Source organism: Pseudophryne corroboree, chromosome 5 (genome assembly GCF_028390025.1).
Source record: "Pseudophryne corroboree isolate aPseCor3 chromosome 5, aPseCor3.hap2, whole genome shotgun sequence".
NCBI lineage: Eukaryota > Metazoa > Chordata > Amphibia > Anura > Myobatrachidae > Pseudophryne > Pseudophryne corroboree.
Window position 1 is genome coordinate 836,313,645 of NC_086448.1, and position 26,794 is coordinate 836,340,438.

General features: G+C 49.1%; 1 protein-coding gene across 1 annotated transcript in view; it reads right to left on the minus strand.

Annotated features, from left to right (window-relative positions):
• Nucleotides 1–4,532: 4,532 nt before the first annotated feature.
• PTPN23 (protein tyrosine phosphatase non-receptor type 23) overlaps nt 4,533–26,794 on the minus strand; it is a 109,599-nt gene continuing 87,337 nt past the window's right edge. Inside the window, exons 14-25 of the mRNA XM_063924582.1 lie at nt 24,423–24,488; nt 22,536–22,681; nt 19,543–19,848; nt 18,409–18,563; nt 18,180–18,331; nt 17,672–17,851; nt 15,128–17,588; nt 13,377–13,561; nt 7,040–7,144; nt 6,741–6,879; nt 6,527–6,640; nt 4,533–6,322 (exon numbers count right to left, since the gene is read on the minus strand). Of these exons, the coding sequence (XP_063780652.1) occupies nt 5,729–6,322; nt 6,527–6,640; nt 6,741–6,879; nt 7,040–7,144; nt 13,377–13,561; nt 15,128–17,588; nt 17,672–17,851; nt 18,180–18,331; nt 18,409–18,563; nt 19,543–19,848; nt 22,536–22,681; nt 24,423–24,488 (4,603 nt within the window). The 3' untranslated portion in view covers nt 4,533–5,728. The remainder of the gene's footprint in view (nt 6,323–6,526; nt 6,641–6,740; nt 6,880–7,039; nt 7,145–13,376; nt 13,562–15,127; nt 17,589–17,671; nt 17,852–18,179; nt 18,332–18,408; nt 18,564–19,542; nt 19,849–22,535; nt 22,682–24,422; nt 24,489–26,794) is intronic.

Genomic DNA, 26,794 nt, shown 5'->3' on the forward strand with positions numbered 1-26,794 from the left:
TGGAATGTGGGAGGAACCGGACACACCCACTAACATATTCTACATCTAGATACAGGGGAGATTATATAATGTACATACAGGTATATGCAGTACATAAAGGGGCGATTGTATATCCCCCCCTATATATGTACATATAGGGGGAGCTATATCCCCCTACAAAATGAATGTACATACATAGGTGATTGAAACCCCCCTTACATACAGGGTTATATCCCCACTACCCTCCTATATATGCACATACACAGGGAATTGTATATCCCCCTACCCTGCTACATATGTAAATACATGGGTGACTGTATACCCCATTATAGTATATATGCATTGTCGTGCTGACACACCTACAATGTCCCTGCATGATGTTTTCTCATCACTGGAACCCATTAAACACAGCGGTGGATCCAAGAGAAGGAAATACGGCCAATCCCCACGAGCAGCACCTTCCCTGGGACCTCCGCAGCCCAGCATACAGGACGCAGTCTCTGCTCCAGGGCCGGACTGCCCATCTGGTATTTCTGGCAAATGCACAGCACAGCTCCCGGCTGTCAGGTTCGTCCCCCACTGCCCGTGGTGACCCGTTGCTTAGCAATATGGGGGCATGCTAAGAGTCCACGCCCCCATTTGCAGTGTCCACATCCCCCTTGCTAGACGCACGCGCACGTATGTCAGGGCAGGAAAGAGGCCCCAGTCCCTGCTCTCTCCCTGCCTGATGTGATGCTATACAGCCTCCCCTCTTGGATCTGCCGGGATACATCCTTCACCAATTTAGGCAGAAAGTGTTCTCCTGGCATCTGCCAAATCCAGACTGGTCCATCAGACTACCAGAGGGTGACACCGGATTCGTCACTAAAGAGAACGTCCCTACAGTACGTCCGACGTCCAGAGCGTAGCTGGTTGGAGAGTCCCTTATGGGTAATACTGTTGCCCTTGGAAAAGTCCTGAAATCATTGGCTTTAGGTCCCCTGGTGAATGGAGACGATGCCTCGCACTATCGCATTTATAGCATTGTGAAAATCTCATCAATGGACATCTCAAACACCTGCAAGTGTCCATCAGCGTTACCCATGCTGTCCGCAGCCCTGTAAAGTGTAGATCAGTGTTATCCCACGCACAGTCCTCATGGCACACTAACAGTCCAGCACTTCATGATATCCAAGCATGAGCCACACATGGTTAAATCAAAATAACACGTAATAATTAAGTCTCCTGTGTTTAAGTATGGCTAACAAATGAGTTTCATGTGTTTATAGGACTGCGCTGGGACTGCAGTTCTCCAGCCGCAGCACTGTGTGGCTGCGGAAGCCTGTGCTGTGCATAGGCTCAGTGTAGTTAGGAGTTCCATGTGGGCTGCTGGACTTCCCCAGCCCTCTCCCAGCAACACAGAATGCCTTCACACACAGCCTCCTCCCTGGGAGTTGCATGGGAAGGCAGAGGAAAGAGTCAGCTTCCCAGCCAGCTGTTTTCCTGGAGCCCCACCGGAAGCCCTGCCAGGGGATCTGAGCTGCCCACCTCTGGAGTCCGGTTTCAGGCTAGAGCTGGTGAGCTGGGTCCCTTGGCAAATTCCTGGAGATTTTTGGATGGAAACTTCCCCCATCCCTAGACGAACCGACTCCGGGGTGGCAACCAAAACCCCAGGTGGGGGCAGGAATAGGAGAGCGGGCACTCCCCACAGCGGGACAATAGTAACTGTGCATGTGTCCAAGGCATGCACACCACATGCACGCACAGTGATTGGTTCGAGAGAACAAGGAGGGCCTGAGATTGGAGATCAAAAGAGGGGGCCAGTGAGCCTGGTGCATTCCATTCTATTTCATTCTGCTGTCAACATCTTTTTGTATGCCGTTTCCCCTGGCAACAGGTAGGGTCCTTTGCAGGACTTTATCTGAGCAATAAACATCCTTGCCTCAAGACGATTGCCTTTCCATCTTGCGACAACCAGGAATGCCCAGTAGCAGTCCCGTCCTCCGTCTGCCCAGGGTAAGCCTAGCATCTTCAAGTTCAGCACTCTGCCAGGCTACCGTACAGGATATGGTCTAGGTCGGCGACTAGTGGGGGGTCAACTGACGTGGTGTGGCAAAAGCGTGTCTATGCATACACAGCAGAAACGTGGTTCTAGGCGCCTGGTGGTGGCAGCAACATACCTGCCCACTGCGCAGTGGGCGGAGTCAGTAACAGGCGGTTACTGACTGTTAAACGGAATCCCCTATTGGCCAGGTCCCGTGTGACTCAAACCCATTCTGTGATCGCTGGGAGTAGCCGGTGAGGGCGGGAATGTGTCCGGTCACAGTGACAGAAAGAGGAGCCGGTCTCCCGTGTTGGGATAAGGCTTGATAACTACCAGTGCATTTACCAGAGACAGGCACAGCTGCTGCTGAACTACACATCCCAGCATTTCCTGCCACAGTCTTCGCATGCTCTAATAGCAAAACAGTGGCTAGGTGTGCTGGGCTGTGTAGTTCCACAGCAGCTTGAGTGCCATACATCATCTAGCCCGCTTTACTCTGTCTATTGCACCTGCATATGGGCAGACTAGATGGGCCAACTGGTTCTTCTCTGCCGTCACATTGTGTGTCTCTATAAATACTGTATGGGTATGTAATGTACAATTAATCTAGGAGGGGATTATGTTGCTATATAGAATCAGGTGCAATTCAGATTTTATTGTAATGAGGCCGGTTATAATGTAATTGTATTGGACACTATTCTGGGTGAGACACAGTACTGGTGCCCTGACTCCGACATGCATTGGAGTGTGAAGTGAACTTGGGACATAAACATTAAATACTAATTAATCCATATATTATTAAAAGAAAAAAGGACTGAGCGGTGGATCCTGGCACGGAACTCTCCAAACTTCCCCGAAGTTACACAGGAAGTCTGACCTGCACAGCACAAATGTTCCCACACATCACCAAAACCTTATTTTACAAATACAGTATTTAATGCTGGTTCCAGTCTCTCAAACTATCAGCAAGATGATAACGGAACCAGCGACCATTTAACACTTACTGTACTTTTTTCCACTATGCATGTTGACGTCCGTCCAGTGTGACACAACAAGAGTAAATGTACAAGTATGCTAAGATTCCCCGGCGTCCTGCTGAGGTCACCAGTGCTTCCAATCTCACCGGCGTGCAAAGTTTAGACCAGAGGTTCCCAAACTGTGTGCCGTGGCTCCCTGGGGTGCCTCGGGACACTTGCAGGGGTGCCCTGGGTTGGTGGTCCAGGACCAATTCAAATTATTCATGGTCAATATAATAGGCAAAACCAGTGCTGGTGGCTGCCAGTCATAAAATATGTGGCCAAACAGAAGCAAATCTTGTCCCTCACCACACAACTGACCCTAAGGATGACATATAAATGCGATCTCCTTAATGTAATATTTCTTTCTAAATTTCTCAATGAGAAAATTTTGGCCTAGGGGTGCCGTGAAAAAAATACTGATGTTCTAGGGCGCCGTGATTCAAAAAAGTTTGGAAACCACTGGTTTAGACTGTTTTGTGGGACAAGATATTTAAAGAGATTCAGGAAGGGAGGACGACGCAGTTCCTGGTACCAAATGAGTCAGGGTGGGCTTCATTTTGCTCACAAGACCCACCCTGCTGTAGCGGGTGCTGCATCTCCTGAGCCATTTCTAGAATATTTGTTGTCTAGTGACACCTGTACAGCACCCGTCACCGGCTCAGCGTCCCTCGGCTAACGTGCTGGATAATAGGATATCCAGACACTGTGCAAGGTTATGAGATGTCCTGGTGTCACCCTCTCAATCCCATTTCATACTGGGATCTGGGCGGTCCACGATGCGGAGGAGCCGTACACTTCATCCAAACTCCTCAAGTTATCTTTGAGATTCTGAGATATTTCATACACAAGTTCGGTAATAACGCTCCCATACGAGACCATCCGACTGATTATTTAAAGCGGCAGGCCCCCTTCAGGCAGAGACCAGGAAATATTCCCAGAACATTTTTCTTTTTTTTAATTATTTATTTTATAATTTAAAATATGCTTATTCATACTGTACATATGGGGTGCATGAAAATCAGACGCTTGTAAAATACACATTATAATATTCACATAGTATTTGTGGGATATGCAGAGAATTAAGCAGGAGTACAAAGTTGCAACAATCAAGTCGTTTTCCTTACACTGCAATCTTTATAACCATAGGAGATTGGGTATCGAGAGCTAGAGAAACGGTTTATACTGTTAAAGCAGGACTGCACCTTTAAGTACTGGCTGATCACTATGGCAACAGGATAACAAACCGGATTCAGTGTGAATTTATACAACATAAACGCAAGACAACATAGCCTCACACTGCTCCATCATCTGACGCGTTTCGTGCATGTGCAGAATGGTCTAACTATACAAAGGTGTTCTACGCGTTTCAGACACAGAGGTCATTTGCAGAGCTACGATGGTGACAATTAATGTATCACTACAACCGTTTGTAGAAGGTGAAGGAATTCCGAGACAAAAACTGGGAGATGCTGAAACACTAAAGAAAGCTTCATCTCAGACACACAGGGTCATTGTATGTACGGTAATTATCTTTAATAAGGTGCCAACAACAACTACACCCAGCATAGGCCTACATAATCCTGGGCATGCAGCCGGCTCGGTCTCTGGGAAGCAGCCATATCTCCGAGGCCCACGGTGTCCCTGGCGAATGCTTTTTCTCCGTGAGGTCAGCAGGAGTATCGTTTCAGTCAATCAGGTCGCTGCTTCCACTGTATATTGCCCCTTCAGTGCCAAGAATCTCTGTTCCCCAAGAACGACAAGTTATTTTCCCACATGCTGGAGATAATGTGTTATGTGTATCAAAGCTACTTAATGCACTGTATTTCGGATAGAAACAGGAGGCTCTCTCTGCAATATCTCAGCTGTTACTGCGCACAGATGGTAAATCTCTCCATACTGAACCCTGCAGGTGATAAGATGGTACTACACCCAATGATGCATCATACTAATGGAAGCTGGGCTGCTATAAGCAGTGGGTACAAAACTAAGAACTTTGAAACAAGTGAAGGTTCCCTTATAAATGGCGATAAATGTTAGAGAATGTTTATTACTCGCACTTTACTAGTATTTGCAAAGATTTCATAAGATAGATGTCAGTGATCACGTCTTCCCCTTTCTAGTGTTACTGCGTTTCCATCTTCTAACAGTCAACGGTTTTCAGGAATACAAGATCCATTGCCGGGCTGTATAACAAATGACAATGTACTGCAAAGGGTCATCTACACACTGACGTAAGAGGGCGTCTGACCAAGAGATCCCTTGCTATGTAAGGCAGCATTATTCCACTGTATCCGGGGGTCCACGTCCAAAGCACAGCCAGCTGGAGCGGCCCGCCACAAGACCAATCCCACTGATGCTACATTTGCCGCACCTGCGGTCCTTGGGTCAGATGATAACCATTTGAGCAAAGCAGTAAGTGTTACTGCCAGGTGAGTGTTGGGCTGCCCACTTGGTTCTTACCAGCGTATTGGCACTGTTTCCATGGTAAGTCCATAGGGTCGCCCAGCAAGAGTCTAGTGTCATGTTAAGGCAGCAAGAAGAGTCCAGGGGAGTGTATTATATCTACGAATAAGTATTTATGTTCTAATGGACCCAGAGGAGATAGTACAGTGCCTACACCTGTGGTCTGAGAGTGACTATGTTCCCAAATCCAGGGTGTGGAGTGGAAAGGACAACTTTGTCCAGAGGTCTTCCGTCTCCACACAGACTATGTTTTATTCAGTGTCCACAGTGGGTCCAGCATATTCAGAGGGTCATCGCCCGTTTTTCCACCCCGTGCCAGGCCCCCTCCGTTCTGTGGCTGGAGAAAGCTATTCTTGTTCATCCTCTGCTTTCCCCGCTGAGAGTTGTCCAAGCTGAAGGTTTCAGGGGTCAGAGAGGCCAGCAGGTTGAGAGAGGACGACGATGATGACGATGGAGGTATAGGAGCAGAAACGTGCTCTGGACTCGGCATGGCCTCGGCAGAGATGGAGGCACTGTGGTTGGTAGCTTCAGCGGTAACGGTGCTGGTAGGGCCATTGGCAGCAGCCTGAGGATGGATGGGAGATGAATGCGGCTCAGCGTTTATCTGCGCTGCAAGATCTGGCTGCGAGGAGCTGGAAGGAAGCACAAGGTGTAGGATCTCACTTGATAGCTGCTCGTTTATGAAAGGGTCTTGAAGTGGAGCTGGCTGGCAATGGTTGGTACTCTCAGGGCTGCCGGAGCAGGGTTTAATACTCAGCTTTGCAATGGTAGCTTGGATTGAGCTGATGGGCATGTCTCCGCCAAGAACAATGTCCTGCGGATCTTGCAGGGTGTACAGCTGGAATGAAAATCACAAGTGTTACCGACGAAACCTCAGCTGACCTCGCACCAAGGTAAATCAGATACAGGTGCCCTCTACTTTTAGGTTATCGACTGAGAGGTCCCACCACCATCCCCACCACTAGATCTCCCGTCCCTGCAGCCATCGCGGCACCACACGTGTCACCAGGCAAAGGCAGTACTCTCAGCTTCAGATACACACCTTCTGGGTAGAGCTGTGCTGTGGCTTGCTGGAGGAGGGGGTGCAGACGCCGTGTCGCTGTAGAACCTGTTCTGCGAGCTTCAGGACCGCCTCGTAGCAGAACTTCAAGTGTATCTATGTAAGGGAAGCACAGAGGAGATAGTGACACACATGGCCATGGGAATGCGGCTCTATAAACCATACGTCACATAACAGAGGGTTCCAGCTATCACACCTTCTCATGCAGCATGTGCTTCCTCTGCTGCCTCATCTTCTTCACCAGCTCTGCCAGATCAGGGATACCGTTGCCAGCCTCCACCTCCTGCACGGCGGCATATAGGAGGCAGAAAGCCCCGGTCCGCCCCACGCCAGAGCTACAAGAGATCACGTGAAGCATTACAGACATTAGCTAGGGACTGGTCATTTACAATCGTCTGGAGGGGGAAATAAGCCAGTACCACCACTGACCTGCCCCGTACATACAGCAGATGGTTAGAGCAGGTTAACCTTCTAGATTTGTGGATAGCTACTTACCTGCAGTGCACCACAATGGGTGTGTGGAGGGGGCGCTGGTGTAAGTAGTGTTTATGCACATCCTGGATGAAACGCAACAGATGTCCCTTACTGTCAGGGAGCCCCCTAAAATAATACAAGACAAGACTACTCAGAAACATGTACACAGGGGGGTTATTCAGCGTTGTTAGCAAACCAAAAAAAATAGGATTTTGGTACTTACCAAGTAAATCCTTTTCTTTGAATCCATAGGGGGCACTGGAGTACTCTTGGGGATATGGACGGCTTTAGCAAGAACAGGGCACTGAATATTTAAATTTAGAACTCTCCTCCCCTCTATATCCCAGAGTACCTCAGTGTTTTTTACTGAGCCAAACAGGAGCGATAGAGAGGTTGACAATGGAGAATTACATATAACATAACGGACAACAATAAAGTTGACACATAACGTTACTGACAACTAAACAGTTGGCACCATAACCGATAGAACTTGAAACTTTGAACCAGTCGGTGAGAACGTGTTACCATAAGATTCCCGGAACATACCACAAACCAGGTAAAACTGCTCTGGGTGGGCGTCCAGTGCCCCCTATGGATTCAAAGAAAAGGATTTACCTGGTAAGTACCAAAATCCTATTTTCTTTTTCATCCACTAGGGGTCACTGGAGTACTCTTGGGACGTACCAAAGCTTCCCCCGTGGGCGGGAGAGCTGTTTGACACCTGTAACACTAGGCGGCCAAAGCGAGATGCTGATGCCGCAAACGTATCAAACTTGTAACAGCGCACAAACGTGTGCACTGATGACCATGTAGCCGCACGGCAAAGCTGCGTCGGAGAAGCCCCACGACCAGCTGCCCATGAAGATCCCACAGAACGTGTGGAATGAGCTGTTAGTGATATAGGCGGCTGTAACCTAGCATGAAGGTAAGCCTGACGTATGGTCAGTTTAATCCATCTGGACAAGGTCTGCTGAGAAGCTGGCCAACCCATCTTGGCCGCATCATAGAGAACAAACAACGTATCAGTTTTACGAACTGTAGATGTTCGGGATGCATAAACGCGTAGTGCGCGTACTGCATCCAAAGTTCCAGAATCTCCTGTTAACACAGGAACTACTATTGGTTGATCGAAGTGAAAAGATGACACTACCTTTGGTAAGAAAGCGGGATTTGTCCGAAGTTCCACTCTGTCATCAGGAAATACCAAATACGGTGGCTTGCATGACAAGGCACCCAAATCTGAAACACGCCTTACCAAAGCCAAGGCTAGGAGAAAAATTGTTTTCCAAGTGAGAAACTTAATATCCACTTGTTGTAAGGGTTCAAAATATGAAGACTGTAAGAACTCTAAAACCAGATTCAAGTCCCATGGTGCTGTAGGTGGAATGAACGGAGGCTGTACTCTGAGGACACCTTGCAGAAAGGTGTGTACAGACGGCAATAGAGCCAATCGTCTTTGAAAGTAAATTGACAAAGCAGATACCTGCACCTTTAGTGTAGATAAACGCAGTCCTCCATCTAACCCCGTCTGTAGAAATAACAAAAGACGGGAAAACTTGAAAGATGATGTCGGAAACTTCCGAGCTTCACACCAACCCATATAGGCACGCCAAATTCTGTAATAATGAGCTGCCGTAACTGGCTTCCTAGCTCGTAACATGGTTGGTATAACCGATTCTGGAATGCCCTCTCTTCTTAAGAGGGCGGTCTCAACAGCCACCCAGTCAAACGCAGTCGCGCTAAATCGGGGTAAAGGAACGGACCCTGTTGTAACAGGTCCGGACGTAGTGGGAGCGGCCAAGGATCGTCTGCGAGGCGGCCGCGGAGATCCGAAAACCAAGCTCTCCGAGGCCAATGAGGCGCCACTAGCATGACTGTGGCGGACTCTCTTTTGATCCGTTTTAGCAAGAGGGAGCAGCGGAAACGGTGGAAACAGATACACGAGGCTGTACGGCCACGCGATTGTGAGAGCATCCACCGCGTTCTGGACACATACTGGGGCGTTTGGTTATTGTGGCGAGACGCCATCAGGTCCACCCCACCTCTGGACCAACACATCTGGATTTAATGCCCATTCTCCTGGATGAAAATCCCGACGGCTGAGATAATCCGCCTCCCAATTGTCCACTCCCTGAATGAACACTGCCGACAATATCACGTGGTGATGCTCGGCCCAATTGAGGATTCGAGCTACTTCCCGCATTGCCATGCGGCTTCTCGTTCCTCCTTGTTTGTTGATGTACGCGACCGCCGTCGCGTTGTCTGACTGCACCTGGACAGTCTGAGACCGAAGCATGTGTACTGCTTGTCGTAGCGCATTGTAAATTGCACGGAGTTCCAGGACATTTATAGACAGCAATCTTCCGTGATCCGCCCAGAGACCCTGGAGCTGATAATTTTGAACTACAGCTCCCCAACCTCCGAGACTCGCGTCTGTCGTTAGAATTATCCAATTTAAGGCGCCGAACCGTTTCCCTGCGGTTAGATTGTGTACTTTGAGCCACCAGAGTAGAGATACCCTTGCCCGTGGCGACAACCTCACCCTGTGGTGAATCTGCAGATGCGAGCCCGACCACTGTGCGAGCACATCCAGCTGAAATGGACGTGAGTGAAATCTTCCGAACTGAAGCGCTTCGAAAAACGCCACCATTGTGCCTAAGAGGCGAATGCACAAATGTACCGAGACTGTGCGTGGCTTGAGCACTAATTGTACCAGATGACGAATGACCTGTACTTTCTGTTCGGGTAGGTAAATTCTTTGATGTACCGTATCGAGAATCATACCTAGGAATTGCAGTCGTTGAGACGGAATTAGATGTGCTTTCTTGAAGTTGACAATCCAACCGTGCTGAACTAGTACATTGTACGTTAACAACGCATGTTGGAGGCGCATCTGTCGAGACGGAGCTTTGATGAGCAGATCGTCCAAGTACGGAACTATTATCACTCCCAGGGATCTGAGATGAGCTATCATCACAGACATCACTTTGGTGAATACCCGAGGCGCTGACGAGAGGCCAAACGGTAGAGCCTGAAACTGGTAATGGTTCTGCCGTATCGCAAAACGCAAGAACCTCTGATGAGGTGGCCAAATCGGAATGTGTAAGTACGCATCCTTGAGATCTAGCGCAATGATGAATTCCTGTGGCTCTAAACCTGCAATTACTGACCGCAGAAATCCCATCTTTACTCCGGAGTAAGTGACGTACTGATTGAGACCCTTTAAGTTCAATATTGGCCTGACGGAGCCATCCGGCTTTGGTCCCCCAAATAGACTGGAATAATAACCCTGACCTTGTTGGCGGACAGGGACCGGAATCAAAACTGCTGAATGCAGCAGAGACTGAATGGCAACTTGCCGAACCGCCCTCTTGTCGTCCGACAGAGGAAGTCTTGTCTTGAAAAACCGCAGTGGCGGGAGACAGCTATACTTTCTTTTAACAGTAAATTGCAGATCCACCTATCTGTGGATATCTGGAACCCTGCCAAATGGAACGTCTGAAGGCGTGCTCCCACAATTGGAAATCCGAGATGGGCTGGGAGCCCGTCCTGCCACTGGCTTGTCAGTGACCTTAGCGTCCTGACGGATGGTGATGGTTTGTTGGAAAACCACATCCTTGACCTCGTCTACCAGGCGTGGCTGTTGCTGTACCACGGCCTTGAAAGGGCTGAGGGCTAAAGGATTTGAACGCCGGCCTAGAGCATTTCGTCTAGATACCGTTGGAGGCAATGGTAGGAAAACAGACTGTCCCCCCGTGACCTCAGAAATCCATTTGTCCAATTTAGGACCAACAACTTCACGCCACCTTCTTTTGACCTCTGACTCCGCTTGCCAAGAACGCAGCCAGTGCTCGTCCTGCTGTAACTAGCGACGATGAAAGGCGAGTAGTGAGCTGACAGCCGGCAGGAGAAGCTGTACATAGATACTTAGCAGCTGCTCAGATTTGAGTAGCGAGAAGTATAATTCACGGTCTGAAGGGTCTTTATAAGTTTTGACACAGACGAATCCACCTAATGGCGGATTCTCCCATGTAGATGTCACAGACTGTGGAAACGGGTGACTAGACTTAAATGGGCGAGGTATAGAACTGGTTATCCGGTTTTTCCGTGTGTATACTAACATGTTTTTAAGAGATTCCGAAACAGGTAAAAACACACTGGAGATCTCTGTCGTTTAGTAAATACGACTGTATCATATGGCAGAGTCTCCTTAGTCTCTGTAAACTTCAGAGACTGACGCACTGGCCTGATGAGATTATCAATGTCTGGGCTGTCCAAAGCTGCACTATCTGACTGCTGTTCTAATTCGCCCTCGTCACCCTTATCTTGCGCAGTGAGGTCTGGCATAGAATCGTCAGACTGCAACATAGCAGAAACTGGTAAATCATAAGACAAATTAAATTTATCCCTTGTACCCAAAGTGGACTTGGACCTTTGCAAAAGCTGAGAACCTGTCGGTTGTTCTGGCGGTCTCACCCGAGACTCAGACCTTGCCGCTTCCCGCTCGTGTCGAGCGGCGGCCAATTCTAATTTCAACCCAGCTATTACATTTGCTAACATAGACCATGGAGGGTCCTGGGATGAAACCGGCTTTCTAGATCCATGTACAGACATTGCAGTGAATTTTTAGTCTTTGCTGGTGCCGTATTCATTATGCAGACAGACAATACAATATACAAAGACAGACACTTGCACGACTCAGTAAAAGTGTTACTTAAGGTGTGTAATATACATATATATATGGCCGAAGTGCAGGGCACGTGGCCAGCACTATATGAAACCTGATTCAAAATTCCCACTAACACCCCTGCGCCATCCGGTGGAGTAGAGATGTAGGACAGGAACGTTCTGGAATCTCCAACTGGAAGAAACAGGAAGCATGGTTAAAATGGCATCCATACCATGCTTACACTTATAATCACAGTGCAGGTTACAATACATGACTTTATAACCTGTACCTGATCGTGGATTTAACATAGGCTTAATAGCCTATTAATATAACCTATGCAGCCTATATAACATGGCAGCCTGTTATGTAGTCTATATTTCACCCGTGCAGCAGCGCTGCTTGTGATCTTCTCCCCCCTCCCCCTGTGCTCCGTGTAGCGATGCGTCTCAGCGGGGAGCGGTTGCCGGGAAGCGGGACCCCGGAGTCAATGCAGGGAGGCGAGTTCTGGAGAGCGGCCGTTGGAAACTGTGGCCGGCGTATGAACGGGGTGCGTCGGGCCGGAGCGGCGAGTAGCGGCTTTTGGCGGCGCTAGTGTGAGCGGCTGTTATGCGGCGGTCGCAGCGGCTGGGGCGGGCCTGTGAGCAGACGCTGAGCCCCGTACAGGGCGGACAGAGCGGCTGGGCTGTATTAGCAGCGGGTGCGGGCGGCAGTGATGAACACGGACCCCACACAGCGGGGCGGCAGCCTGCGCTGACCGCCCCGTTCCCCCCAGCATACCTTGTCTCCTGTAGGGAGGGCTGCGACGGGGCTTCTGTCTGTAAGCTCCGTCCAGCTCTTGCAGGTCAGTGAGTGAGCTGCGTGTGGCAGTGAGGGTGCTCTTTGTGAGGACCGACACGCCATGCGCTGCCTCCGTGCAGCGGCACTATCCCGGACCCACGTTTTTAGTAGAAACTGGGAAGGGATGTGCTAAGTTGTAATAAAAAGGTAAAAGTGAAAAAGTAAAATCAAAAATAAAAAAATATTCAAAGAAAAGTGTGAGAGCCCCACACAAGCCTTGTTAGTGCTGTGAGCACAGAAAAAACACTGAGGTACTCTGGGATATGGAGGGGAGGAGAGTTCTAAATTTAAATATTCAGTGCCCTGTTCTTGCTAAAGCCGTCCATATCCCCAAGAGTACTCCAGTGACCCCTAGTGGATGAAAAAAGAAAGTTGCCAATTGGGCAAAACCATGTGCACTGCAGGTGGGGCAGATGTAACATATGCAGAGAGAGATAGATTTGGGTGGGGTGTGTTCAAACTGAAATATAAATTGCAGTGTAAAAATAAAGCAGCCAGTATTTACCCTGCACAAAAACAAATAACCCACCCAAATCTAACTCTCTCTGCACATGTTACATCTGCCCCACCTGCAGTGCACATGGTTTTGCCCAATTGCCAACTTTTTTGGTTTGCTAACAACTCTGAATAACCCCCATAGTCCCAATTACAGTCCTGTAGTCACTTTTCCCAAATAACCAGTGGTTGCCCAAGTTTCTCACCAGCCACCCTCCCCCTCACAGCTCAGTACCTTCACCTTCCCTGATCTACAGACCAGTCAGTACCAGCCTCCAGTCACTAACTGACCATGACTTTCTCTGCAGACCCCCCCACACCTGCCCATGGTTCATATAGTCTGACACTTGTACGTACAGCTCAGGCCAGGACGTGAACTGTAGGTGGATGATAGAACGCTTCAGGCTTTGGTCCTTGTACTGCAGTGAAATCACCCTCTCCACGTGTGTATCGGCCACTTTGTGGCTGGTGAGGGTCAGCGTGATGTGCCCATGTAGCAGAGGCTGACCGCGCTCGCTGGGGAAATACCGCACCACTTTTTGCTGTAAAGAGATGCTTAGATTAGTGCGCTATACAAAGCCCAACACTGCACTTGCAGCGCCAGTCAGCCCGCAGCCCACATCTAGCATCAGTCCCCCCCCGCCACCCACATGTCTTGCGTCAGTCAGCCCCCGCAGCCCACGTCTAGCATCAGCCATCCCCCGCAGCCCACGTCTAGTGTTAGTCACCACCCGCATCTCACATTTAGCGTCATCCCCCCACCTCAGCCTGCGTTTAGCGTCAGTCACAGCCCGCGTCTAGCGTCAGCCACCCCCTGCATCTCATGTTTAGCGTCAGCCACCCACCTCAGCCCGCGTTTATCAGTCGCAGCCCGCATCTAGCGCGTCACCCACCGCAGCCCATATGTCTAGCATCCGTTCCCCCCCGCAACCTGCGTCTAGCACCAGTCACCCCCCCCCACAGCCCACCTCTAGCGCCAGTCGCCACCCCCGCAGCCCAAGTCTAGCGCCAGTCACCAACCCCGCAGCCCAAGTCTAGCGCCAGTCACCGACCACGCTGCCCACGTCTAGCGCCAGTCGCCCCCCGCAGCCCATATGTCTAGCGTCAGTCACCCCGCAGCCCATATGTCTAGCGTCAGTCACCCCGCAGCCCATATGTCTAGCGTCAGTCAAGTATAGAATAATGAATGCATTATAGAATTTTGCACAGGATAATATTCTTTATATTTAAAGTAAAAGTCTCTAAAAAATCCCAATGGTAATTTAGTTACTGACCCGTTATTGGTTCTGTTGGTGGCTTATCTATAACTCCTGGTTGTTGCATGGGATTGTGGGAGAAAACCGCTTTCCCTGAAGGCCTCGCAAGTTCAGGGAAAATATACAAACTCCACCAAAGCTGTGGTGGGAATCAAACCCATGACCTTAGTGCTGTGAGGCAGTAATGCTAACCATTGTACCATCTATCTTATACCCAAGCATAAACCCCAAACAAGGTATGGAGGCAGATCAGTATTTCTTGTAAAATTAATATTCCTAATCAAAAATACAAACATTCCTGTAGGATAGCATCCTATGTAATTTGACCAGAGCTACTTTTCTTGAATTACGCATAACCGGCAAATATAGGGTACGGCAATGGGTGCATGTTCCACCCCCAGCGATCTTACCAACAAGTACAAGGCATGGCAATGGGTGCGTGTTTTGCCCCCAGCTACCCCAACATCTTTTAAGATTATTGGTTCAAATCTGTCTTTTTAAATAATAGATCACATGTTGGTTCAGGTTTATCAATGACAATTTGCTTGTCTAGGATGGAGATAAATCTATAAAAAAAAAATGTATAATATTTAGTTGTAATCCAATAAATCTCTCACACATGATTTGGTGAGAAAAACAATTTTCTGGATTGGAATATACACATCAATGAAGACATTGCCTGCACTAAAACTGATCAAACCTACTGATGGAAGCGCGAGGGCAGATAGCAATTATCACCACTGATGCCTCAAAGTGAGCTGCATGCAGGACATATAAATTACAGTCAGTATTCAGATTTAAAACTATAAATGAGTAACAATAAGTAGATGAACCACTGTTTTATGTACTCACCTTTTCAATCTCCAGGTCCGACACCAACATGACAATCAACGAGACCTTCTGTTCATAAATCATTAACCAGAAGTCTGAGGCTGTTCCTACCAGCGGAGCCTGCGTGGCAATGACGGTAGGGCAGTATGGTGAAAGATCCTCAATCTTGCTAGCATTGATGTAATCGTCCTTCCCAGACTGTAGGAAAATGCGATTTTTGTCATAGGGCATAATGTCCTGGTGCCTGTTCTTCATGGTATAACAACGAGCAATGGCGATGGAAAGGTGCCTAGCCTCCTTCTCTTGGGCATCCTGGAACTCTTTCCACATGAAATCCAACTGGGTTGCAGCACCAGGTACCGGTTTTTCAAGAGCTCCAACCACAACACGGAAACGTTCAAGCTCAGACAACAACCTCATGACACGTTCCGGCTTTTCATACGGATCATTCTCGATCAGCTGGATGCTCTTGGGTTTCTGCCCATCTTTAGAATCAGCCTTAGTTGGTTGCAACAAACCAACTGATGTTTTAGACCCTCCATGTTGGCTCTCAGGGCTAGATGACAGAAGGTCATCTGTGGTGGAGCTCTGTCGCTGAAAGACGGGTTCATTAGAGCCTTGACTTAACGGTGTTGTACCAGGCGTCAAAGTAGGGGGCGGCCTCTGAGGCATAGCTGTGGAGGTAGACACAGCAGTAGATGAAAGGACTGCTGGAGGTTGGACAACCAGGGATGGCTGGGGAGAAGGTGCCGGAGAAGGAATGGCCGGCGCTCCTGAAGTACCTGGTAACTGGCCCACAGCTGGGCTACCAGGAGGTTGTATGTGATGAGGTAGAGGCGCAGCCTGAGGTGCTCCTATTGTCATTTGAGTTCCAGGTGGTATTGAATTAACTACACCACTAGCAGGGGGTACTGTGTGTCTTGCAGGGGGAACAAAGGGCACTGTCGGTGCAATTTGGGACGTTGAACCAGGAGGTAGAGTTTGCATTGTGGGAACTGCAGGATGGGGGAGAATTTGAGATGATGACTGACTCATGGGTGGAGGTACAGCTTGTACCGGCTGGGGAGATACTCTAGGCAGGGCACCAGGAAAGGTTGTGTGGAGAGGCTGCTGAGGCAGTTTATCCTGGTGAGCGACTGGATACCGCTGAGGCATTAAGTGCGGAGGGGCTTGAACTGATGGGTGTGAAGGCTGCACTGCAAACTGCTGGAACTGCTGCTGAGGTGGCATTTGGTTAATAAAGGGCATTCCTGGAGGCTGCCCCTGGGGCTGATAGGCAGGAGGTGGCTGTGGATGGAGGACAGCCCTCATCTGAGGTGTAAATTGAGGCTGTCCAGGAAAAGGCTGCTGCCGTCCCTGCATGTCCAGCCTTAGATGGGACTGCCCAGGCATCGGAAACATCTGAGCTGACTGAGGATGTGGTAAATGTGGTGGGGATGGTTGAACGTAATTCTGAATTCCGCTTTGAGAATATGGAAATGGAGTGGTCGGACCCATTACTGGATGCCCTGTGGCTCCCATATAACCACTCTGAGAAAAGTTTGGTGGCAAGGGCTGGTTGTTCAGAGGTGCCCCCGTGGAGGCTGGGCCTGGCAACCTGGGAGCTGTGTAGCTTGAAATGGGCCCTTGAATGCTGTCTACTGTAGTGGTGGCTGGACGAATGCCTTGTGTAACCTGAGGATGAAAATTATTCATTGGTGCTGGATTAGGGAAATGCAGTCTTGAATCGGAAGGCTGGACATACTGGTTAAAGGCAACAGGTACAGCCGACGACTGTGGAACTTGCTGCCCCATTCCATAGGCCATTGCAGCAGTTGGCTTAAACTGAGGTGCCGGTGGTGCCGCTCCAGAAACTGGCATTGGTACATGCTGCGGGGAAGTCCTCTGAGTGAAGTAACCTTGCGGCATAGTAGCAGATGCTTGGTTTGGTCCCCTTGCTGGATACATGTTTGGAATTTGCGATGGTGAAGAAATTGGTATATGACTTGGCCCACTGGGATGAGCAGCAGATGGATGCATGAACTGTGAAGAGATGGCAGTGCCAGAGCTCACTGGAGGAATATTGCCATAAGAGACTGGCGGGAAGGCGTGACCGTGCATAATACGAGCAGCATATTGTTGGGTTTGTCCAGGGAAAGCATTATAAGAAGCCTGGCTGAAAGGCACTGCTAGTGGATCTGGCATAGGAGCACTTGCTGTTCTACCATCCCTGTAAGGGTTTGTACCAGGCGGCCTTATTCCACTATACGCAGCTACTGGATCTACGGGAAATACGCCCAGGGCATCTGCAGACAACCGGTCCAGGTGAGCGATCAGGGCTTCGGGAGGTAAACTCCTCAGCTCTTCAGGGAGATCAGAGAGGAACTGCTGCATGTCTGCAAGATCGGCAGCAGGAACGTTCTCAAGGTCCAGGTCGGAAGACTTCTTCTCCAGCGCCGGCTTTGGGGCTGTTGGACGAGGAGGCGGTTTCTTCTTCAGTTCCCTAGCCAAAACACAACAGGAATATTACATTCCAACAATAACACCACCACAGAGCAGGCAGCAAAGGCTTAGAGTGGAAAATACCGTTCCAGGATCTGCAGTCGGCTGGCCTGAGAGGCCTCGTAGCTTCCCCGAGCTTTCTCCAGAAGTTTGGCAACTTTGCTTTCCAAGTCTGCATAAAAATCTTTTCCTTCCTGAGACTTCTTCATTAGGTCCTCATAGGCCTCAAAGGAAGAGATGAGAGTCTGCACAGTGTGGTTCCACCTGCAGAAAGGAGTGTGCTATCAAAGTGTAACACTGGACAATTCTTATTTGTTCTGTAGCAGTCAGTCTACTGCAACTCCCCCCCCCCCCCCCCCCCCCCCCCCCTCCCCACTTCTTGTGACTGGTGAGCTTCAGACATTACTCATCGAGCAGCAAGGGGGGACCAACTACCATGTGACGCTCCCCATCCACTTCCTGGGACTGGTGAGCGTCAGACATTACTCATCGAGCAGTGAGGGAGACCTTACTACCATGTGATCCACCCCACCCACCTCCTTAAACTTGCAAACGTCATACATTACCCAACGAGCAGCGAGGGAGGACTTACTTTTGTTCAGACTCTGTGAGAATTTTCCGTATAGGCGCGTATTTGACATTGGCTTCCGTCAGGGCTTTTAAGATGTTCTCTTGAGCCGAAAGGTTTTGGTCAATGTAAACCTTTAACTGCTCGTACTTCTTCAGCTGTTCCGCAAAAAGTTTCTGAAAGACAAAGAGTCAGTAAGACTGGGATGGAATGGATGATAACATAGCACAACCACCTGGTCAGGGAGCCTCACCTTCATCTCCGAGCGGTCGGTGGTGACCAGAGAGGTGGTGATGTCATCCTTCTGTATGGTGTCCCGCAGCTGCTGCTCCAGAGACAGCCGCTGCTCTCTCATCTCCTGCACCTTGTTTAGGATCCTCTTCAGGTTCTGCAGCACAGATGTGTCATCTGCAAGGACACAAGATGCTGTCACCTAGCCGAGTGCTCCGCTCACATAGCCACCACCTAGCCAAGCGCTCTGCTCACATAGCAGACACCTAGCTCAGTGCTCCACTCACAGAGCCGTCACATAGCTCAGTGCTCCGCTCACACAGCCGTCACCTAGCTCAGTGCTCCGCTCACATAGCCACCACCTAGCCAAGTGCTCCGCTCACACAGCCGACACCTAGCCATCACCTAGCTCAGTGCTCCGCTCACACAGCCGACACCTAGCTCAGTGCTCCGCTCACACAGCAGTCACCTAGCTCAGTGCTCCGCTCACACAGCAGTCACCTAGCTCAGTGCTCCGCTCACACAGCAGTCACCTAGCTCAGTGCTCCGCTCACACAGCCGTCACCTAGCTCAGTGCTCCGCTCACACAGCCGACACCTAGCCATCACCTAGCTCAGTGCTCCGCTCACACAGCCGACACCTAGCTCAGTGCTCCGCTCACACAGCAGTCACCTAGCTCAGTGCTCCGCTCACACAGCAGTCACCTAGCTCAGTGCTCCGCTCACACAGCAGTCACCTAGCTCAGTGCTCCGCTCACACAGCAGTCACCTAGCTCAGTGCTCCGCTCACACAGCCGTCACCTAGCTCAGTGCTCCGCTCACATAGCCACCACCTAGCCAAGTGCTCCGCTCACACAGCCGACACCTAGCCATCACCTAGCTCAGTGCTCCGCTCACACAGCCGACACCTAGCTCAGTGCTCCGCTCACACAGCAGTCACCTAGCTCAGTGCTCCGCTCACACAGACGTCACCTAGCTCAGTGCTCCGCACACACAGACGTCGCCTAGCTCAGTGCTCCGCACACATAGCAGTCGCCTAGCGTAGTGCTCTGCGCCAGCATCAAAGACCAGGACAGCCCATTCTCCTCTGTTCCCCTCATTACAGGGTCCCGGGACAGGAGCACCTATGCAGCCTGTGAGCGGGCGCACTTACTCACCCTCAGTCAGGTTGGGGGCAGGAAGCGCTTGCTGGAGTTGGTCTAGGGGCCCGGTGAGCAGCCGCAGGTTGCCGATGTGCTGATTCATAGCTTTATGCAGCTCGGTGTTGGTGAAGCTGGCCTTCTCATGCACCTCCATGTATTTGGTCCATTCCTTGCTCACTTCTGCAATGGAAGGCGAGGGCGGTGCATTTGCCTGCTTTCCAACCTCATCCTGCAGCTTCTCCTCTTGCTTCTCATCTTCATCCAGCAGGAACTTGATGTCCTTCAGCGACGCCTCCACATCGGTGTACACTCCAGACAGTACTAGAGGATGACCGCAGAGACAGGGACACTCGTTTAGTACAGGCTGGGTCACACAATGTTAGGTAACACAAGGAGTAGAATTTCCCACTCAGAGATATGTCTCTTTGTGGTTACCCAATTTTATTTATCACACTTGTTTCCAATTGTAAAGCGCAATAGAATTTGATGCGCTATATAAGGGACTGTTATTAACAATAATATACAAACATTTTCTACTCTCCCGTATTCCACAAGATATCTCCTCACACAGAACTTACTGCACTTATTACATATATACTGTAAATGTACAGATCACAAACATATGGTCATAAGTCCTATTCAACCTCTGTAAGGTTCCAACCCACACGTGTCACCATCCACTGACTGTGTGGAACGTCAGCCTTTCCCTAATGTGTTATTACCCATCTGTAGTAGAGGACACTAGTATAGTGCACAACAGCAGCCTTTCCCTAATGTGTTATTACACATCTGTAGTAGAGGACACTAGTATAGTGCACAACGGCAGCCTTTCCCTAATGTGTTATTACCCATCTGTAGCAGAGGACACTAGTATAGTGCACAACGGCAGCCTTTCCTTAATGTGTTATTACACATCTGTAGCAGAGGACACTAGTATAGTGCACAACGGCAGCATTTCCCTAATGTGTTATTACCCATCTGTAGCAGAGGACACTAGTATAGTGCACAACGGCAGCCTTTCCCTAATGTGTTATTACACATCTGTAGCAGAGGACACTAGTATAGTGCACAACGGCAGCATTTCCCTAATGTGTTATTACCCATCTGTAGCAGAGAACACTAGTATAGTGCACAACAGCAGCCTTTCCTTAATGTGTTATTACACATCTGTAGCAGAGAACACTAGTATAGTGCACAACAGCAGCCTTTCCTTAATGTGTTATTACACATCTGTAGCAGAGGACACTAGTATAGTGCACAACGGCAGCATTTCCCTAATGTGTTATTACCCATCTGTAGCAGAGGACACTAGTATAATGCACAACGGCAGCCTTTCCCTAATGTGTTATTACACATCTGTAGCAGAGGACACTAGTATAGTGCACAACGGCAGCATTTCCCTAATGTGTTATTACCCATCTGTAGCAGAGGACACTAGTATAGTGCACAACGGCAGCCTTTCCCTAATGTGTTATTACCCATCTGTAGCAGAGGACACTAGTATAGTGCACAACGGCAGCCTTTCCCTAATGTGTTATTACACATCTGTAGCAGAGAACACTAGTATAGTGCACAACAGCAGCCTTTCCCTAATGTGTTATTACACATCTGTAGCAGAGGACACTAGTATAGTGCACAACGGCAGCATTTCCCTAATGTGTTATTACCCATCTGTAGCAGAGGACACTAGTATAATGCACAACGGCAGCCTTTCCCTAATGTGTTATTACACATCTGTAGCAGAGGACACTAGTATAGTGCACAACGGCAGCATTTCCCTAATGTGTTATTACCCATCTGTAGCAGAGGACACTAGTATAATGCACAACGGCAGCCTTTCCCTAATGTGTTATTACACATCTGTAGCAGAGGACACTAGTATAGTGCACAACGGCAGCATTTCCCTAATGTGTTATTACCCATCTGTAGCAGAGGACACTAGTATAGTGCACAACGGCAGCATTTCCCTAATGTGTTATTACCCATCTGTAGCAGAGGACACTAGTATAGTGCACAACAGCAGCCTTTCCCTAATGTGTTATTACCCATCTGTAGCAGAGGACACTAGTATAGTGCACAACGGCAGCATTTCCCTAATGTGTTATTACACATCTGTAGCAGAGGACACTAGTATAGTGCACAACGGCAGCATTTCCCTAATGTGTTATTACACATCTGTAGCAGAGGACACTAGTATAGTGCACAACGGCAGCCTTTCCTTAATGTGTTATTACCCATCTGTAGCAGAGGACACTAGTATAGTGCACAACGGCAGCATTTCCCTAATGTGTTATTACACATCTGTAGCAGAGGACACTAGTATAGTGCACAACGGCAGCCTTTCCCTAATGTGTTATTACACATCTGTAGCAGAGGACACTAGTATAGTGCACAACGGCAGCATTTCCCTAATGTGTTATTACACATCTGTAGCAGAGGACACTAGTATAGTGCACAACGGCAGCCTTTCCTTAATGTGTTATTACACATCTGTAGCAGAGGACACTAGTATAGTGCACAACGGCAGCCTTTCCCTAATGTGTTATTACCCATCTGTAGCAGAGGACACTAGTATAGTGCACAACGGCAGCCTTTCCCTAATGTGTTATTACCCATCTGTAGCAGAGGACATTAGTATAGTGCACAACGGCAGCATTTCCCTAATGTGTTATTACCCATCTGTAGCAGAGGACACTAGTATAGTGCACAACGGCAGCCTTTCCCTAATGTGTTATTACACATCTGTAGCAGAGGACACTAGTATAGTGCACAACGGCAGCCTTTCCCTAATGCGTTATTACCCATCTGTAGCAGAGGACACTAGTATAGTGCACAACGGCAGCCTTTCCCTAATGTGTTATTACACATCTGTAGCAGAGGACACTAGTATATAGTGATGCATTTGCACGTCACAGACTATTCGCTGCTTTGCTGGTGTATTATTCTGGAGCACACTAATGATCCCGTTATCCCCGGCACGGTCACAGCAGCACAGACCAGGCACTCACCCTGCATAGACTGGACTAGACTCTTCACAGTGTCCGGCCGTACACTCAGCGCAGCGCATTTCTCCATCAGGGCAGGCGGGATGCGAGTGTAGATGTCCAGATTATCCACCGTGTCCGGATCCAGCTGCAGGGAGTCTGTGAACTGACTGCGAACAAACACAGAGCTAGGATGATAATTGCATGTACATCAGCTTCCTATATGATGCGCCATAGCGTAACCGCGTGGGATGAAACGCATGAACAGGTGGCTATATATGGAGAACAGATGCTTCTAGAACCAGGGCCGACTTAACAGCAGTGCAGGCCCCTGGGCACAGCAATGCACTGGGGCCCCTAGCTATCCTCCAGCGGTAGGGGTGGAGGGTGATATGAGCGGCAGCTTTGATGTCCCGCGGGCGGTAGGGGGTGTTCTATCTTCTGCTCAGCATGTAGGACCTGGAGCAGTAATGTCTGCTAATTACTCCTTTACTGCACAGATTGGGCAGGAAGGAGAACACTAAACTGTAGAAGGGGGCATTGGCTGAATGAAGGGGCCCTGGTACATGACTTCCTGGGTGGTAGGAGGTGTTTAATACACAGGGGAGGGGTGGATAGTGGAGTGGGCTTAATATTTATCATTTTCCATTGGGAGCTTGCATGACTGCAGATATCTCAAGTTCCTGAAAATAGATTTCTTAGCTTTGAATGGGATAAAAAAAAACCTAGAGAGTCCCACCTTTCAGGAGGTACTGTGGACTTGGGGATCAGAGTTCAGGAGCCAGAGCAATTCACCAATGAAAATATAAAACTGCATACCAGGCGTGTGGAGCTGGAAACAGCTGCTGGAAGGCTGATATCTCTAGTAGAGACACGCTGCCAGTTTCTACCAAAAGGGGAGAGTCCCAGCTTTTGGAGTATACCCTCAGAAAAACTCAAAGTCAGACAGAACCCGAGATATCTGGCTGGGAATAGCAATTAACAGGCTTCAATGGGGACCATTGCTTTCAAGTTGGATATCTCCGGTTCCCCAGAGCCGATTTTCAAAAATCTGGTACCCATGGAAAGAGGGGACCCTCAGCTATCAGACTAGGGCCCTTATGCTCCTGGTGCCCTTGGGCAAGAGCCCATTGAGCCCATACGAAAAGACGGCCCTGTCTAGAACCTCTGTGCATTCATCCATACCATCCTATACTGGAGAATGAATCACCTCCCTTGGGTGCATGTTCCACTGTTATACCAGTGACACCTAAACGTATCAATCCTCTCCGGATCCCCCACCGTAAGTCCTATTAACCCATTCATACAACAAGACTTTCCACAGCCTTCACAATGCAATGTGCTCCCTGATCGCTCACAGACAGACTTCCCTCCAACACTCCCTGCGATATGTTTCCCGATTACCCCATGAACACTGCTCACACAAAACTTACATGTGTTCTCCTTCTATAATCCTCCGAGCCCTGGACCAGCATTGCTGTGTGACTGGATCATACTGCCCACTAAGCTCCTATTCCCATTGCAATCTGGTCAAACCAACATGCCCCATATGACACGTAGCCTCCTGTATTCAGCTTCTATTATCCTGTAGAGCGTAAGCTTATGGGCTCAACCTTCTCAACATTTCATATGACTATTAGTATCAGCTTTTGTTTTACTACTGTGCTCGTCATCAGCTGTAAAGTGCTGCAAATACACATTATTATTATTAACACTCAGCTTTACAATGTACAGAAAATAACTAATAAGGAAGCGTACGGCTCAGACCTGGCGCTCTCAGGACACGCTCCGCCTACAGAATCACTGATTGGTGATTGGTGGGCCTAGTGTAAGGTCACCTGATCACAATGCAGAGACCGGCTACGGCTATGGGTGACCGATACAGCAAACGTGACAATGATATGAACCTACTCGAGGATTTCGTTCTTGGCTTCTATCTTGGACATGATGTCACGCAGGAGTTTCGCTTTCTCCTCACTGGAAAAGAAGGAGAGAAAGAGAATGATGAGCGGCAATAACAGCACAAACTTCCAGCAATCACGGGACATAAGCAGCGCAAATACATTAAGGCCACGGCAGCCAGATAATAGGGCAGGCTGAGGAATGACCCGGTCTGTGCGTGTATAACCAGGCCCGTACACAAAGGTATGAACACGTAGCTGTATGTGCCACACTGGATCGGGGAGAAACAAAGACTAAGCCTTACATAAAAAATAAGATTACTCTCACCGGTAAATCTATTTCTCGTAGTCCGTAGTGGATGCTGGGAACTCCGTAAGGACCATGGGGAATAGCGGCTCCGCAGGAGACTGGGCACAACTAAAAGAAAGCTTTAGGACTACCTGGTGTGCACTGGCTCCTCCCCCTATGACCCTCCTCCAGACCTCAGTTAGGATACTGTGCCCGGACGAGCGTACACAATAAGGAAGGATTTTGAATCCCGGGTAAGACTCATACCAGCCACACCAATCACACCGTACAACCTGTGATCTGAACCCAGTTAACAGTATGAAATATAACTGAGCCTCTCAACAGATGGCTCAACAATAACCCTTTAGTTAGGCAATAACTATGTACAAGTATTGCAGACAATCCGCACTTGGGATGGGCGCCCAGCATCCACTACGGACTACGAGAAATAGAATTATCGGTAAGTAAATTCTTATTTTCTCTGACGTCCTAGTGGATGCTGGGAACTCCGTAAGGACCATGGGGATTATACCAAAGCTCCCAAACGGGCGGGAGAGTGCGGATGACTCTGCAGCACCGAATGAGAGAACTCAAGGTCCTCCTCAGCCAGGGTATCAAATTTGTAGAATTTTACAAACGTATTTGCTCCTGACCAAGTAACTGCTCGGCAAAGTTGTAAAGCCGAGACCCCTCGGGCAGCCGCCCAAGATGAGCCCACTTTCCTCGTGGAATGGGCTTTTACTGATTTAGGATGCGGCAATCCAGCCGCAGAATGCTCCAGCTGAATTGTGCTACAAATTCAACGAGCAATAGTCTGCTTAGAAGCAGGAGCACCTATTTTATTGGGTGTCTACAGGATAAAAAGCGAGTCAGTTTTCCTGACTCCAGCCGTCCTGGAAATATACATTTTTAAGGCCCTGACTACGTCCAGTAACTTGGAATCTTCCAAGTCCCTAGTAGCCGCAGGCACTACAATAGGTTGGTTCAAGTGAAAAGCTGATACCACCTTGGGGAGAAACTGGGGACGAGTCCTCAATTCTGCCCTATCCATATGGAAAATCAGATAAGGGCTTTTACATGACAAAGCCGCCAATTCTGACACACGCCTGGACGAAGCCAAGGCCAATAACATGACCACTTTCCACATGAGATATTTCAAATCCACAGTTTTAAGTGGCTCAAACCAATGTGATTTTAGGAAACTCAACACCACGTTGAGATCCCAAGGTGCCACAGGAGGCACAAAAGGGGGCTGAATATGTAGCACTCCCTTTACAAATGTCTGAACTCCAGGCAGTGAAGCCAGTTCTTTCTGGAAGAAAATCGACAGAGCCGAAATCTGGACCTTAATGGAACCCAAGTTTAGGCCCATAGTCACTCCTGACTGTAGGAAGTGCTGAAATTCCTCTGTTGGGGCCTTCCTGGCCTCACACCACGCAACAAATTTTCGCCAAATACGGTGATAATGGTTTGCGGTTACTTCTTTCCTGGCTTTTATCAGCGTAGGAATGACTTCCTCCGGAATGCCCTTTTCCTTTAGGATCCGGAATTCAACCGCCATGCCGTCAAACGCAGCCGCGGTAAGTCTTGGAACAGACAGGGCCCCTGCTGTAGCAGATCCTGTCTGAGCGGTAGAGGCCATGGGTCCTCTGATATCATTTCTTGAAGTTCTGGGTACCAAGCTCTTCTTGGCCCATCCGGAACCACGAGTATCGTTCTTACTCCTCGTCGTCTTATTATTCTCAGTACCTTTGGTATGAGAGGCAGAGGAGGGAATACATAAACCGACTGGTACACCCACGGTGTCACTAGAGCGTCCACAGCTATCGCCTGAGGGTCCCTTGACCTGGCGCAATATCTAGTTTTTTGTTTAGGCGGGACGCCATCATGTCCACCTGTGGCCTTTCCCAACAGTTTACCAACACAGTTGGAAGACTTCTGGATGAAGTCCCCACTCTCCCGGGTGTAGGTCGTGTCTGCTGAGGAAGTCTGCTTCCCAGTTGACCACTCCCGGAATGAACACTGCTGACAGTGCTAAGACGTGATTTTCCGCCCATCGGAGAATCCTTGTGGCTTCTGCCATCGCCATCCTG